The sequence below is a fragment of the Cynara cardunculus genome, unplaced genomic scaffold (genome assembly GCF_001531365.2).
Source record: "Cynara cardunculus var. scolymus isolate 2C unplaced genomic scaffold, CcrdV1 Un_Scaffold_763, whole genome shotgun sequence".
In the NCBI taxonomy this organism is placed as follows: Eukaryota; Viridiplantae; Streptophyta; class Magnoliopsida; order Asterales; family Asteraceae; genus Cynara; species Cynara cardunculus.
Genome location: NW_020200613.1, coordinates 1 through 17,145, shown reverse-complemented (window position 1 = coordinate 17,145; position 17,145 = coordinate 1). Strand labels below are relative to the sequence as shown.

The 17,145-nt window shown below is 31.2% G+C and overlaps 1 protein-coding gene across 1 annotated transcript; it reads right to left on the bottom strand.

The window, feature by feature from the left end:
• Window positions 1-608: 608 nt before the first annotated feature.
• LOC112501965 (embryogenesis-associated protein EMB8-like) lies at window positions 609-4,970 on the bottom strand. Its single transcript, XM_025105763.1, has 14 exons — window positions 4,683-4,970; window positions 4,512-4,601; window positions 3,840-3,901; window positions 3,560-3,657; window positions 3,165-3,254; window positions 2,891-3,013; window positions 2,730-2,807; window positions 2,442-2,527; window positions 2,261-2,309; window positions 1,889-1,945; window positions 1,655-1,785; window positions 1,353-1,436; window positions 1,202-1,265; window positions 609-1,121 (listed from the first exon to the last, which is right to left on the bottom strand). Exons 1-14 carry the CDS (start codon window positions 4,931-4,933, stop codon window positions 1,083-1,085), a joined length of 1,302 nt encoding a protein of 433 aa, XP_024961531.1. The 5' UTR covers window positions 4,934-4,970; the 3' UTR covers window positions 609-1,082.
• Window positions 4,971-17,145: the final 12,175 nt, after the last annotated feature.

The following is a 17,145-nucleotide window of genomic DNA, read 5'->3' as shown; positions in this document are numbered from 1 at the left end:
CTCGACCTCTTTCCGCAACCAATTGTCTTTTGTTGTTTTTGTAGATTTTAGATGTGTCATCATTTTATTTATTTATTGGCAAAGGGGATGGAAAAAGTTGTATAAATGTACAACTATTTAGAGGGTTTTCCAATAATTTTTTAAAAATTAAGAAAACAAAAGTTATATTCAATTTAAATAGATTATTTATTTTAAAGATTTTAACATTAATTATATTATTAAAATATTTTATAAATTTATTATCTCAATTCAATTTAAAAAATATTTTAACCGATCTGATTGATGAAAAATAGTTAAAAAAAATCATTTATCTCCTCTAAACATTAAGTTTTAGATAATTCTCTAGATTCAAAGTTTTCTAGGTTTTTAATCTTAATTTTTGGTAATACCGAACATGCCTTAATGGATGGGCATTAAAATCTTCATCCATTAATCATGATGTAATCTGTGAGAAAAAGAATTGCGAAAGGTTTTAAGGTTTCAATATGATATAAATAGTTCAGTAATATATCAATCTTGTCTCGTTATATTCTCTTTCTAAAGGTAAAGTAAACTTGAATTAATGAACTCCCAAAGAGCAAGCATCGTTCAAACAAAGAGAAATAAAAGACGGTAAAGCACGATACATAACAAGACAAGAAATTAGTCGGGACAATTGAGCAAGAACGTGAGCCACCCATTCGCTTGTCTCCTAATTGCCTTAACCGAGAAGACCAAGAGTGATAATGATACGAGAAAATACGAATAAATACAAAATCACTACAAGAAAGTAGACACATTGCAATAACATGTTACATTGACAACATTAGCTTTCTAAGGTACACTTTACCAATTTCCCCCACTACTTTCATTCCATTCCTGTTGGTTAACATCAACAAATGGAATGCTCATATTTCCGACTCTTGTTCCGGCTTTTTTGGGGTTATTCAACTAAGAATTGTGGATTTTACGTACGAAATTCTTCAGAAACAACAATGGAAAGAAGAACTAGAGGCTACCATGCAAGAAATGACTCTAACTGTATTGTAGTATATGGAAACTAGATTGATTTTCTTCTTGTCTTGAGAAAGAGAATACTCAAATTACAGAGTCTCGGAAGACAAGTCTTTAAACTTCTGCATCTGTTACGACAAGATAAATGAATCGTGTGTTATTTTGATTGTTAGATAAGCAAATTAAAGGTTGGTGGGATCTGCTGTACCTGCTGTTTTCTGATTGAACTTGCATGCAGATTAGAGAGGTATTCTTCAACAACCCTTATCCACCTGTAAAACAGAAAAAGGGTCACATTTTCTACAAGATAGATGTATTCACCATATATCGGAATATGAACACAATGTAAAGAAACGAACCACAAGTCTTTTCCCGACGTTCCTTCAAAAAATGCAATGTGCCCTCCATGTTTTGTGGTAGCAAGAACAATATTTTTATTTTTCCTGTTAAAAAATTACACCAAATCAGTACGAAGATATTATTTAACGTGCAACTATTTGATAAGCCTGAGGAATGAAGACCCTTGTTCTTTGTTTTGTCTGTTATTTTTCGCTTTCATTCAATTTTTCAGTGCAAGTGCGCTTGTTCATATATAAGTGTAAACAATATGGTGGTTGTAATGTTTGAGATTGAGAATAAGGAAAAATGTAATTGTGCTTACCGACACTCATCCCAAGGAATGGCTTCATCGGTGCAGACGGGATCATCTATGGCATTAAGACAGAGAAGAGGCACCGAGACATTGGTAACCAGACGGGCACTGCTAGCCCATCTATGAAATGCATCAATTGACTGGAGGAACAATACAGTATCATTTATCAATGAGTACAAAAAATGAATACACTAGAGACGTTTAGCAGAATATATTATAGATAAGAGAGGGGAGGGATGTTACATCAAAATTTCCAGCAATTCTAGCAGAGTAATTGTTGAAGTCTCGAATTGTACGTGACTGCAAGGAGATGTCAGGTTATTGGTTAATACAAAGCCAGCATTTTCATGACACACACACACACCCCCGTATATATGTGTATATGCATATTTGTATACAGAGAGAGAGTCCCCCTCTTTTACAAACCCAATAAATCATACAAACTCATTGACCCAGTTTTGATGTTTTGTTGTGTGAAAATGCAATGTTTATACAATGTTGTTTCATATGTGAAACTTTCAGGACTGTTTTTTCCACATAGATCTTCAATTTATTTTCTAATATTTTTCTCAAAATATAGATGGCAGGTGTGTAAAAATAAAAAACATGTATTACCTTTTCAATTCCTTCCCAATCCGAAAGTCGAGCATATACTTCCTGGTGCCTACAAGAAACTCAAAATCGATAACTTAAAGAGGTAAACTACTATATCCAGACAGAGGATAGATTAAGATCATATACACCAAGTTCAAAGTTGAGAATCTGAATGGAAAGGTGATGAAGAGAGAATGCATACAACTTGGCAGCGCCTTTCAAGGAATTCCCTAAAACTCTATTATAAAACCTCTGCATAATCGCACGAGTGAAGAATCTGTCACCAATCTGCAAAAAGCAAGAGGTAAGTAATGCAGGATGGGCCAAGAATAATGCAGACTTAGGGGAAGTAGGAACAAATGGCAGGGAAACGTCTATTATTATCATGTGTAATCGTTGTGCGTAGGATTGTCATTTTTTCCTCAAAGTATATAATTACAGGTCAGATAATTCTTTGAACAGGTCAGATGAAATTCATTAAAACACTAACCAAAAGGTCCCAAGGATTACTGATAGATGCAGCCCCAACAAGAGGTACATTAACCCCTTCCTCCCCAAGATATTTTACCTGCAAGATCAATTGTCATAGGTACAGAGGAAAATGGTTTAATTCAGACAAATACAGAGAAAAATGGATATAAAAGGTTGTACCAAGATATTGGCACCAAGGCTAGTTCCAACAGCATAAATAGGAGTTTCGGGTTGGGTGCGATGAAGATGATTCACTACTTCACCTAAATCATCAGACTTTCCTGCAGTGTAGAAGCACTCGGACTGCACAAGCAAACAACAAAGTTCAAACTTTAATATGATATTACTTTCCAGTGTCACTAGGCGAATCCCGATGGAATCGATTATTCACCCAAGTTTAAATTTTAATCAGGACATGAACTTTAAAAAGTGACCTGATAGAGTAAAAACTTACAGTGAGTGGAACGCCTCCTAGCCCACGATGATTGCATACAACAACATTCCATCCGTGTTTTGCCATCGCATATGCAATCTTCCTAATATACTGCCATACATATCATGCAAAGTACACAACATGGAAACAAAAAAGCATCAATATCCACAACATGATAGAAACACGTCAGAAATAAGAAAGAATACCTAAGGAAGACCTTTGCTTCCTTATAGCCATTATGCACATCTCATATACAGTGTACCAGTAGCATACCCGACTTTTCTTTAAGTATATAATATTTATATACGGAAATTGCAACCAATAAACTCACACATCCTCCTCAACTTTGGAGAGGTCTGAACCCCTGACCTCAAGGAAATTATTGAAGAATTCCTTAATAAGATAAAGAAACTCACAGGGGATTTAGAATCACTTGTTAAGCCAGGAACAACTATCACAAGAGGAATATCAGCAACTGTATTTGTTCCATTGATTTGAAAGCTTGTCTCCAAAACTAGGCAGTCAAACAGAACAATTTTAGATAAATCACAAAATGCTTTTAGATAATATCCATGTCAGTTCTTTTAAATGATTGCTTAAGAAAATTAGTAGCATGATCACTAAAAGAAGTTTTTAACTTGTCATATTAATGTGAAGATTTTACAGGATTAACTTTAGAAAACTAAGGGTCTTTACCATCAGAGTTCATCAGCCAATCCAACGCTACTGTTCCACCATCCGAAGTGCGAAATATCTCTCTGGAAATAGAAAAACATCAGTATAATTTGGTCGAATAGTTTGTTATTTGGCATATGTGTCAATTCATGAACTGGATAGAGATCCATTGTACTAATTTCATGAATCCAATCGTCATACTAAAAGACTTCATATAACATCTATAAATATAAAAGACAAAGAGCATTCTAGCCATGTAGAAAACAAGACATCCCTATACTGACAAAAAAAAGTGTAGTCTTATCCCATTAATCGCTCATTACAAACTTCACCAAATACGCATAAAAAGACCTTTGAATTCATGTGGCTGCTAACAAGTTTTGAAACAGTAAACTACACACAAAAATCCACTAAGAGAACACAAAGTAAGTTAAGAAACCTGGTTTTATAATCATATAATATGAATCATGTTGATGATTTAAGGGCTATTCACCAACAAATATAATTTCTGTGTGCTAATGAGATTCAGATCGTTTACTTTGTCACTCAAATTTAACCATCACTATCAGATTGCTCCACCATATGATTTAACAATATTAACATCAAAATTCCATTGATTTACGTTGCTTTGCTAAATGTGACTTTATGAATACCAAAATTCAAACTATAAGAGGATGAATGGATGCTTTTTACCTTTTGTAGCTGAAGCTCGGAGTCTTTACTAAAACATTCAGTAAGATAGTCTGAAGATGGGGACTAGAAAGCCATGCAGTGGCGACGTATCTAGATCAATCAATGGTGGAAATGTTAAGAATCAGTCATAAAAACTCTAAACAGTCTTAAAGAATAAGAAAAAGAGTTAACCTTCCATAAAGCAAATGACATTTGGATATGACTTCTCTGTACAAATCGGAGGATGAATTGAAGGTGAGAGACACATGACCACCTCCAAACCCACTGATAATGTCCTGTAGAATATGAATCTCGAGTAGATTGTATACGAAAACAATCAAAGCAAAAAACGCAAGTAAGAGGTAGTGAGAGATAGGTATGAGAGTTAGGGCTCTGAGCAAAAGCTTGTAAGGTGAAACAAAGTCTCCGGCGGCAGTCTCCATTCTCCGATCGTCGGTTGGTTGATCGGAGCACCACCAAGAGTCGTCTGAAGAAGGAGGTAAATAAGGAGGGAAACAGGGCAAGGCAAGTCAATTAGTCAATAAATGTGAACCAGTTGCCCATTTTGACTTCAGCAAAGGCTTATGTGGTGCACGAGGGATTAAATTTAGATAATAATAATATTATATTATATTCTTTTTATCTAATCGAAAATAAATAAAAATTAATTTAATTTCTTGTTTTGTATTTTACAATCAAATCAATTGTAATGATTATATCTTACGATATTTTATAAACCAGATTTATCAAAAGTCTTAAAAATAATTTTTAATGCATAAATTATTATACATTTATGCAGAAAGTCTTAAAAACAACTCATAATGCATTAATTACTATTACTTTATGCATTTAGTCTTAAAATCTTTTAATCTACAATTAAAATAGCATATAGTGCAAGTTACCAATGCGTATTATTATCTTTTTTTTCATGTTCTCAAAATACTTTTTACACCATTCACTCATGCCTTCACCCTCTATGTCTTCTCCTCATCCCCTGAGGTGAGATTCAAACTGATATTCATTAGTTATTAAAAGTTCTCTCATTCAATTGCTCTAGAACTCTCGGTCTCGGTCTCGATCTCGATCTCTTGATTCTTTGCTCTTGATGTAAATCGAACACATTTGTGGAGTCGTTTAAATATATTGGATTTTAAATATATTGGAAATTAAACTGTCATACAATTTTTTTCATCGATAGACTGTAATTGGAACTATAACTCTTATTTATTCAAATTGTATTGATATGTAAAGACCAAGTGTAACTTATATATTCGTTAAATATTTTCTAATAAAATCAATGAAACTTCAAAATCGTTAAAATTTACGGCTCCCGCCGCATTGCGCGGGTACACAACTAGTATCTTACGAAGTATCTTGGGAGAAGGGAAGATATGGTAAGAAATGTAAGAATATATTTTTATCTTTGATCACTTTTTATTTTACGTCTATCTGTTAATTGTGTTTTAGAAGAGAATTGATCTAGTGCATCGTGATGTACCTAATTAGTGTTGACATTCAATTAGAATTAAAAAAAGGTTGAAGATCTTTTCTTATACTTCTCACTGGAATCAACCGTATATCTTTATAACATAATTTAATGCATATTGTTATTAGAGGACAAATTAAATAAAAACAATAGAAATGTTAAAAATCATATAAATCAATCTCAACTGTTCTTTTAATCTAACAAATATTTGATTTCATAAATATATAGATTATTTTTTAATATAAGGTATTGATCATAATTAATAAACTCTAATAATCTTTCATAAATATTTAAAATATGATAAATAAACCTTCTATGCAACTTCATCAATATATTAAAAAGTGGATTAAAATAATAAAACATTTTTTATATATAATGAATGCTAAAAAATTTAAAATAAAATCTGTTAAGAATTTATTATAACTATTATAGATATTTTATTTTTTTAAAATTATAAAAAATGTTGGTGATATTTTATATCTTCATGAGGTGTAAACAATGAAAAAAAAGACTAAGGGACTGTTTACAAAATGCTTATTCGGATAAATAAATATCAAGTTACATTACTTTACCGGATGAATATGATAAGGACCAAGAAGCTTATCCGATAAGAACGACACAAGGACCAAGAGTCTTATCCATTAAGTAAAAATAACGAAATTTACCATGGTAAGCGCTTACCGAATAAATTGTTGCAATATGATACCGTTCTGATGAACTAAAATCTTACCCAATAAATAAATAATAATGTAAAATTTTACCGATAAACACTAACCATGTAAATGTTTGATGAACGTCCCTAAACCTAACTAATAAGCTCTTTATGTGAACCGACTTATATATGCCAAAGTTACATAAGCAGTCCTTCAAGAAATAACTCCAACCTTATGGTTCCCTTCATCAATCTTTCTATCTACAATCGCAATCCTCCAACATTTCTTGTAAACCGCATTCAGTCCTTGAACATTATAAACATGAAATAAACAAACTTAAAGTGTCAAGATTGCAAATTATAAGATTGGGTTTTAACGCCCTCCTTCAATCTTAACACTTCAACAAATCAAGTATTCTTTCGGTTTTACGTTCTTATACTTGTGTTAAAAACTGTTTGAACTCACTAGACTTTAAATCTAACACATTTTCTTATAAACTTAGAAGTTTGAGTATATGAATAAATACAAATGTCATATTTGACAAATATAAATTAACCCATTTTTTTTGAATTTATTGGAGTAGATCTATTTGAATGGGTAAAAAGTAGATTATAAGCTAACTTATTGAAACATCACTTGTACATCTTGTACAAGAGTTTACTTTCAATTATACCACTGATTAATATTAATTTTTATCTATTATTATTAATTATTAGTAAATATTAACAATAAAATATTAATAATCAATTGATATTAGTTATAAGTTATTGATTAGTATTAGTTATAAGTTATTAAATAATATTAACCATAATTATTAATTAATATATGTTATTAATTGTTAATAACATTAATTTCACAATATTAATTAATTTTTTTTACTGTAACCTATTTAATAATATTAATTATTAAGTATTTAGAATTATTATGAGTTTTATCAATTATATTTTTTTTAAACGAATCTTATCAATTATTTTTATATCATTATTATTACTTTTATCATTGTTCAATATATGTAGTGGTGTACAAAGATTTAAGAGAGTCTTTGATAATCACGTAGAGGTACGGATTTTGCATGCTTTTAGCTAAGATTCAAATATTAGTCGAGATTTACACTACAAAAAGATTTGAATATAAATCTTCAAACTAATGGAAATACATTTTTTTTTTCACTTAGCTAATTTGGCAAGCTTAAAATTTATGACAAAGTGAACTTTGTGGACAATCCGTGGGTACAGTATATGAAAATATACTTTAAAAAAATCGAGGTTTTTATAGAAGTCCCATGAGTTTCTGACCATCTTGTTCCTATAATCGTCTTAAGGAAACTTACACTCATACCCATCTTTTAATTTGAAAAGGTTTATCTCGTCTTTTTAAAGCGTTTATATCAACGAAAACTTGATTATTACTCACAACCAAAATGTGCTCAAGAAGTTCATGTAATTCTTTGATTCCTAGTAGTCCAATCCCATTGGAAACGATCTTGGTACTATATCACTTTATTAGTTGTAGTGATCGTAGTGTCGGTGTGCACTGCATCACTACTGTGGGGACTTTGTGCACACTGTATGAATACTTGCGATTTTCAATTTCAATCGGAGGATCTCAGTGTACCTAATTTTAATAATCTAATGTGTACCTCATTCAATTTCAATCTAGTCTGGTTCGTGGTTTGAACATTTTTTTGAGCGGTCTAGATCTACCTAACCGTCAAAAGATGAACATATATTAATTATATCTAGTTTTCATGTTATAGGCTCAACTTTATGGACGAAATAAAAAAAGTTCTACCAAGACGTTATGTTTTCAGTTTTCGTTTCTCAATTGACTGTATAATCTAAATCGGCAATTCCGAATTCCGTCAAAAGTCAAATCCAAAATTCAAAATTGTCATTCGACTTGGTTTTGTCCAGAAAAAATTCAACTGTTGTTAGTGGATTTGTTTAACCTCTTTTCAACTTATTCAATGTTTTTTAGTTATAAACATAAATGTACTTTTTATAAATCGATATCCCATTTTTTAAATAATTTCATTTTGAATATAGATTTTATGTTTCTTTTGAGTTTAAATTTCATAAGAGACACAAACCACCTAAATTGGTCAGACTAGACCGTCTTTTTGTGGTCCGGTTTGACCGATTTAGTGGTTTGCTACCAAACCGCTCAGTCTGAATAATTTCTTGAACCACCATCACGGTTTAGTCTGTAGTTTGAAGAGTTAAACCATCCAAACCAGATCGCAGAATACCCTAGTTTAACTTATACCCCGTTACCTAACTAATGGACAGAAATACCACAAGTTGCAGGGTTGACTATCTTTTAAATTTTCAACCTAAGACACTTTATAATAAAAGAGCGTATCTTTTTTATGATTTTTCTAAAACAAAAAGTTCATTTTCAATAGATATTATAATTTTAAAGATTTTAACATAAATTATATTATTATAATATTTTCTAATTTATTATTTTAATATATTTTTTAGATAAATTATAAATCAAAATAACTCAATCTCATTAATGGACTTGAATAAAACAATCATTTATGTCTTTTGATGATAAAGAGTAAAAGTTTACACTGAGTGGAACGCCTCCTGGCCCACGATGTTGCCTACAACAACATTCCATCCATGTGCCATACCCATACATATCAATATGCATATGCATGGAGGGCAGGGGTGGGTCGGGGACCTAGGGGGAGGTGGGGTGTATGGGGCTGCCCCCAACCCCCCTCCCCAAGATAGAGATTCTAAATCTTTTAAGAGATTTCATTTCAATTTCTATCAATTAAATGCATGGTCAAATTCCTTTAAATCCTATTCCAATTCCTTCAAATTCAATTTCCTTTGATGGATTCCAATTCCAGCAAATTCCATTATTCGAACCAAATGCCGACTAAATATTTTAGGAATCATGAATATAAAATACCCTTATTATTTAAGTCACTTAACAAAAAAATCTAACAGAGTTAGGGCATTGGACCAAAAGCGTTATAAACTACAAACCACATGATTATGATCTATAGTTATTTCAAATTTTAGATTTGATACATTATAAAATTGGAAAAAAACTGATTTGGTATTGAATTTGTTATGTTATTGTTGAAGTTTTAAAATTGAAAAAAGACTGATGGGTTATTCTTTTAATTTTTAAAGATGCAGAAAGATTGATCATTTACTCTATGAATATTTTAGGAAAAAGTTAAAAAAAAAACCCAACGAACTATCTCATTTTGAATGATTAAGTCCTTGAACTAATTTTTCTAGTGAAAAAACCATTAAACTTTCTCATTTTGAATGATTAAGTCCCTAAATTATTATTTTTGAATGAAAAATCATTAAAATTTTCCTCTTTGAATAAAAAAAACAATTAAACTTTCTCTTTTTGAATGAAAAAACCATTAGACTTTATTATTTTGATTGATTAAGTCGATAAACAGTTTTTAATAAATAAATCATCGCATTTTTAAAACTTGTTTACTTACATCTTTTTAACCAAAAAAAATTACATTAACCGACTTACAAAAGTTCAATGATTTATTCATTTTTTAAAAAATCCAAGGTCTTAATCATTCAAAATGTGAAAGTTTGATATTGTTTTAATTCAAATAATGGTTTAGGGACTTAATCATTCAAAATTAGAAAGTTTAGGTTATGTTTGAAAAACTAGCTGGTGGCTAATAAGCTAGCTAGTAGCTGATAAGTTAGCTAATGAACAAATCATGTTTGACAAAAGTAGCGGCTAAAAAAATGCAAAATGACTAAAAAGGAAATCTTAAAAAATTAATCAGTTATAATATTTCAAAATATAATTGAAACAAATCTTCAATAATATAATATATTGAATGGGTGTTTATGATTGCTCATTTAAAACAACTTATGTTTTTTTTGTAAAAGTGTTTATCAACTTATGTGGTGTCAAACTAGAGTTCTATAAAAATGTTTGGATTAGCTTATGGCGGTACCAAAACGTAATAAGTTGATAAGTTATTTTTTAGTGTTTGACAAATTTTGCTTATACATGTCAAATGACCAAAAAGGATCTTGATCATCCATGTGATTTTGCTTATACAGAGGGTCACTTTAGAGCAAATTTTGCTTTTACAAAGGGTCACTTTAGGGCATAAATCCCCAAGTTCGAACGACCAAATCTAGATAGATTGTCCCTGTGATTTCAAGATCATCTCAATGATTCAAGATCTTGATCGTCCCTGTGATTCCACCAGTGAAGAATATGGACGGATGTGAGAGGAAGGAGGTACCGGTGTATATTCTGATGAAACCATGGGGGAACGGTGAAGGTAAGAGGGACGATGAAGTAGGGAGGAGGGAGACAACGGAGATAGAAGGGAAGAAAATTTAGCAGAGGATAGGATTGTCACCATGGATGGGGAGCTGATATGGCCGGAGAATGGAATGGGGCGTCGATATGGCCCGGAGAATGGATGGGGAGTCGATGTAGCTGAAGAAAGAATGGAGCTTTACCATAAAAGGGGAGGAGCTTTACCAGAGGATAGGATTGTCATCGTAGGAGAGAAGGTTTATTAGGGTTAAAAAAATAATTTAGTTTTCAAATATGATAAGTTGTTTCTGATAAGGTAGAAGAGAGTAACTTATCAAAAATTTCTTATTACCGGTTTGTCACCGATATAAGCATTCTCTTTTTTCCCCCATCCAAACACTAAAAAGTGTTTATTACCGGTACCACACCGAAATAAGTCAATAAACATTTTTAATAAACAATCTCAAACACCCCTTAACTAATATGAATAAAAATAAAAATGATCTACCTCATATAATATAATATATTAATTAATACAAACAAAATGATAAAAAAAATTAAAAATATAAAATAGTGATTATAAGAATTTCAAAGTGATTATTATATGTTATAATATTTGAATTTGTTAAAACAGATTTTATAAAAAAATCTGTTAATTATGATTTTAAATAACCATTACATATAATATGAATAAAAATAAAAATGATCTACCTCACATATCCTAATTAATTAATATTTTTTTTAATATTAGTAACATTTAAATTTTATTAATATTTATTTATAACTAATAGTATTAGTAATAATTAATTTTTATTAATATTTATTTATAACTAATAGTAATAAATAATAATTATGAGTATTATAATTGGAAAAAGTGACAATAACCCACCAAAACGCTACTCAAAGTAGCGTTTCAATAAGATAACTTATAAGCTAACTTATATACTTCCAAACGTATACTCAAAATGAGAAAGTCTGCTGAGTTTTTTTTTTTTTGGACTTTTCGTAATATTTTATGACAAACTGAGAGAAATTATAGGTTATTATCTTAAATTCTAATGTTTTTATTCGATTCATATGCGGGTAAACCGTATGATTACATGTGCATGTGATAACTCTCATTTTTCGATTCATTTTATTCTTGTTTATCCTCGTTTATTCTAATTTTTTTGAAAAGATGATGAAACACAAAGAATGAGAATTCATTATGAAAACCATCACTTTGAGATAGAGCCCACAGGCGACAGTGTCACCACAGTGGGAAGATTCCGAATTTTTGGATAAGGATCAACTTTTTGGAGGGAGTATTCTTGAAGATCTTTCTAAAAGATATTCTACAGCTGGAGCTGCACTGAAAATCTGAGTTTTGGATAAAAAAAATGTATAATGGATCTTTATCCACAAGATATTTGAAGGCTTCATTTCCTTTGGGTATTAGAAGTCATCCTTATCCTTTCCTTCCCTATATAAAGAAGCCAAGAGCTCATTTGAAGATTATCACAATCTCAAATCAGCTGAAGTCTCTCTACTTCTACTCTTAAGTTAAGTCTTAGCATGTAATTTTCTTGTATTAAGCTTCTTAATTATAATCTGTTGCCCACAGATTCACCACTGTGGGCAGCAGATTTTTGTTTTATTTTAATGAAAGTTTCATCTAAGTTTTATTTCTTGTCTTATATTATGTTTTCTATGTCTGTTATGAGTTATTTACTTCCATGGGTGTGAGTTAACTTGGAATTTTTATGCAATATTTGAGTGTTTTTATTCTTTATCACTTCGTAAACTTGGTCACTTAAGTTGGGACTAAAACTCAACACGGATAAGTCGATCACTTTGAAATGTTAATATCAGATCTTTAACCCAGAGATGAGCATATTTGAAATACGGCTTAAGTGATACACACAGATTTGAGAAAGTCCTTGATAATTATGTAGAGATACAAATTTTGTGTGCATTTAGCTAAGCTTCAAGCATTGGAGATTTGTATTACAAAGAGATTTGAGTATGAATTTCATTCTTTTTTCTTTTTAGCTAAATCAACAAGCTCTGGAGTGGTGAGAGTGGAACTTTATGGAAACTTTGTGGGATCTGTCTATAAATTTTCACTTTTAAAGATTGGAATTTTTATAAATATCTCATAAGTTTCTAACCATTATATTGTTGTTTTTATCTTAAGGAATACTTACACTCATGCTCATCTTTTATTTTATAAGTCTATTTCTTCTCTTAAAGTTTTTTATCAAACAAAAAATCCAACCTTTTATTCACAAACTGAAACATGCGCAAGAAGTTCATGAAATTCTCTAACTCTCAGTAGTTCAATCCATGTGGAAACAATCTCGGGTATTTACCACTCCATTACTTGCAAACGATCATAATGTCAGCATGCACTTACACCGCCACTGTCAGGATTTTGTGTCCACTGTATAAACATGAACGGTTCATAACTACCAACATGTTAGAAATTTTGTAAAGTTACAAAATGAATAATATATATTTTTAAATAACAATACATATTATCATTTACTTTATTTATTTATTTTATATAATATCTTATCATTGTTTTTCAACTTAAACGGGCGTTTGTTTTTAATTTCCGCAACTAATTAGAGTAAACTACGAATTTGGTCCTTGTGGATTGTTAGTTATAGCATATTTCATCCATACAGTTTTAAAATTACAATATAGTTATCGTAGTTTACAAAATCGTTTGGATTTAGCCTCTCCTTCTAACTATCGTTAAAAGCCCGTTTGCTGAAGGGAATTTTAGTCTTTTTTTCACTTTTATCTCACTTTTCTTTAATAAATAATAAATGAGTGAATACTCTTTCGGTCCTTGTGATATGTCAAAAATTATGAGTATCGTCTCTATACTCTGTTAATTATGGATACAATCCGTTGGTATACTTAAATATCTAAAAACTAAGGGGTCGTTTACCAAACGCTTATCCGAAATAGCGTTTACCAAGTCATATTACTTCACCGGATGAATATGGTAAAGGCCAAGAATCTTACCCGGTAAGAGTGAGACAAAGACCAAGAGTCTTACCCGATAAGTGAGGGCGACGACTCTTACCACGGTAAGCGCTTACCGGGTAAATTGTTGCATGCGATGTCGTTTTGGTGGATTAAAATTTTACTCGTTAAGTAAATAATAGTATTAAATTTTACCGATAAGTATTTACCGTATAAGTATTTGGTAAACGACCCCTAAGATAAATTAACTGCTTTGATGTATGCCTTTTTTTTTATTTAAATATGATCACTTTAACAATTCACAATCATGGTTTTCGTATTATATTTCAAGCATGTGATATATAAAATAATTTAAAACACTTTTATAATAATTATAAATTAATTCTAGATCCGTGAGTTCTCGCGCATGATTTGTCTTGTGTGTATATATATTTGAACACATCTAATAATATGATATCAAAAAGATATTATATTTTATAGTGGGTTATTATATAATTCATTTACATTTGTACAATCAATACAACTTAATCTCAATCATTCATTTAATTTGATGAATATGTAATTTCATAAAAGTTCTGATTGTTTTCTAATATAAAATATTGATCATAATTAATGAACGTTAATCATCTTCCATAAATATTCAAATCATAGTAAATGAACTCTCATCATTTTTATAAATATCTTAATTAATTGAGTTGCATTGGTTGTATAAATATGATGGTTTATATTTGAAATATTCTCTCTCTCTCTCTCTCTCTCTCTCTCTCTCTATATATATATATATATATATGTGAAAGACAATAAAGGTAAGAAACTAAAATGTCCTCTTAGTTAACTCTATTTGGTGAGAGGGATTATGGCCATAAGAAATTGAATACTATAGGGATCATATACATAATTAATAGAATATTAGTTGTGTACTCGCGCAATGTGGTGGGATGTGAAATTAGAATAAATGTAATCGAGCATACCAATTATGAATGAACATTTATATTTGAAATTGTCATACACTAAACATCATTGATTGTCGTAGCAAAAGTTAAGTTAAACGGGAAATTGTTTTCTCTTTTCAGTTTGCGACTTTGAATGACATAATTTTTGGACGAATATAAAGCTAATCAACTAAATCAATTAGTTTTGCTTAATCTAATCATTTAAATCCCAATTTTCATACGTTAAAGTATTAAGGTGTCGTTTACCGAACATTTATCCGGGTAAGCGTTTATCAAGTCATTTTACTTTACCGAATGAATATGACAACGACTAAAAATCTTACCTGGTAAGAGCGAAGGCAAGAATCGAGAGTCTTACCCGGTAAGTGAGGACGAACACTCTTACCATGGTTACCGCTTACTGGGATAAATTGTTGCACACGATACGTTTTAGTGAATAAAATCTTACCTGATAAGTAAGCGATAATGTTGAATTTTACCGATAACTGCTTACCAGGTAAGTGTTTAGGTAAACGACCCCTAAGTGTTTTGTTTTGGTCTCTTAATTTCTAATATTTTTTTGTGATGTTTTAGGTTTTTTTTATTCAATATGCTTCTTTGTTCCATATGCTGGGTAAGAGTCTTCTCTGTGCTTGCAACGCTCACCAGCTAAGATAAATGGCTCGGTAATCGCTTGGTAAACGACTCCCTAAATCTAAAACAACACTTTCCAGTTTTACTCTTTGATCTAGGTTTCAGAGGCTATTAATCTTAAATGGGAGTTTTGTAATAGAAGCACCGCCTTATTGACTGCATGATGATGTTGCTCAGTTGCTGCATGTAACTGTTTTCTAGCACCACCTTTGGAAGTAAGCTAAATCAAGAACACAAACATTTGGATCGAAATTCCAATTGCATGTTAGAACTCACTTGAGAATGAATTGAAGTTCATGTTGGCGGTGGTTGAGCATCAACAACAGCACCCAAGTACATCAGGTTCTTTTGGAAAATGGCTTGCATATGTCATTAAGTTTAGGCAAGACAACAACATAAGAAAATGTCAACATGAAAAGGACAGTTTCGAATGGTTTGTCGAATAGAAATGAGATCTGATTTTTTTGTCACTCCATATATCAAAATCATTAAATGCTTTCTTTAGGTATGTAATACTAGAATTTCAAAAGATGATCATGCGTTTCATTATAACAATAGAGCAGATGTACAAATGATTCTTATAATTATATGAAGGGATTAAATGAAGGAAAATTGATTTTTTACTAGAAGGAAGAAAAGAATGAAAACTGTCATTCCTTCCAGGTTTGGCTGTCATCTATTACGAGTTACAGAAATCAAGTTTCTTAGCTCACTCAAATGCTCATCATTTGATATATGGAGCGACATACGAAGATTAGTTACCATTGTTTCTTTTTCCCAACTTAAGGGTCCGGATGCATGTAATGCCTCGATAGTGCAACGGTAGGCATGCAAATCTAATCTATGGATTTCATCCGACAATACTGAGTTGGTGGGAGATTGACCAATCTCTCTCTGATATCCTAGTTGGCAAACAAACTCTGCATCACTATCATGACCTTCAATCTTCAACAGGACCTGATTTACAATTACTATTAGTCTACAACTACCATCGGAAGTCATGACACTGTCAACATCATTAAAATTTTATGTTAAAGCACGCGAAGATCCAAAGGTTCCATTTTCGTTTTCCTTCGCAATGTGCAGGTCTTTTTCACAAAGCCTTTCTCTACTATTAGTAATATCATCTACCTTTTCAGGTGATTTTACCAGCACTTGGACACGTGTGCCCTCTTTTTCAGACATTCTGAATTTCAGGGAACCTCCTTGATTCGTATTGCCTTGAGAAAAACCATAGGGTGACACTCACTTTAGGGTTTAGAGGAAACAATATGTGACTCCAAATGGTCGTCAATTTGAGGATCAAAGCAAAGATCTTTCATGTAAAAAGCTCCTTCTGCTTCCTTTTGCTTAGTTAGGAAACTTGAATCTTGATTATACATCAAAAGCTTATTACAATTTGGATCTTTATGATCTCTAGGAACTTTCATGCACAAAAAAGAGGAATATTTAACATGTTTTCCCACTATTGCTTAAGAATTTGGACCTCATACATGGCATGACATATTTATATCTATACTATATTATAATGCATTTGGCTAAAACTCTTAAAAACTCTTAATCTATACTATATTATAATGCATTTGGCTAAAACTCTTAAAAACTCTTAAACTCTTAAAACTCTTAAACCCGTTCATCCCTATCCGATTTCATCCCATAACTAAATTTGTGTAACT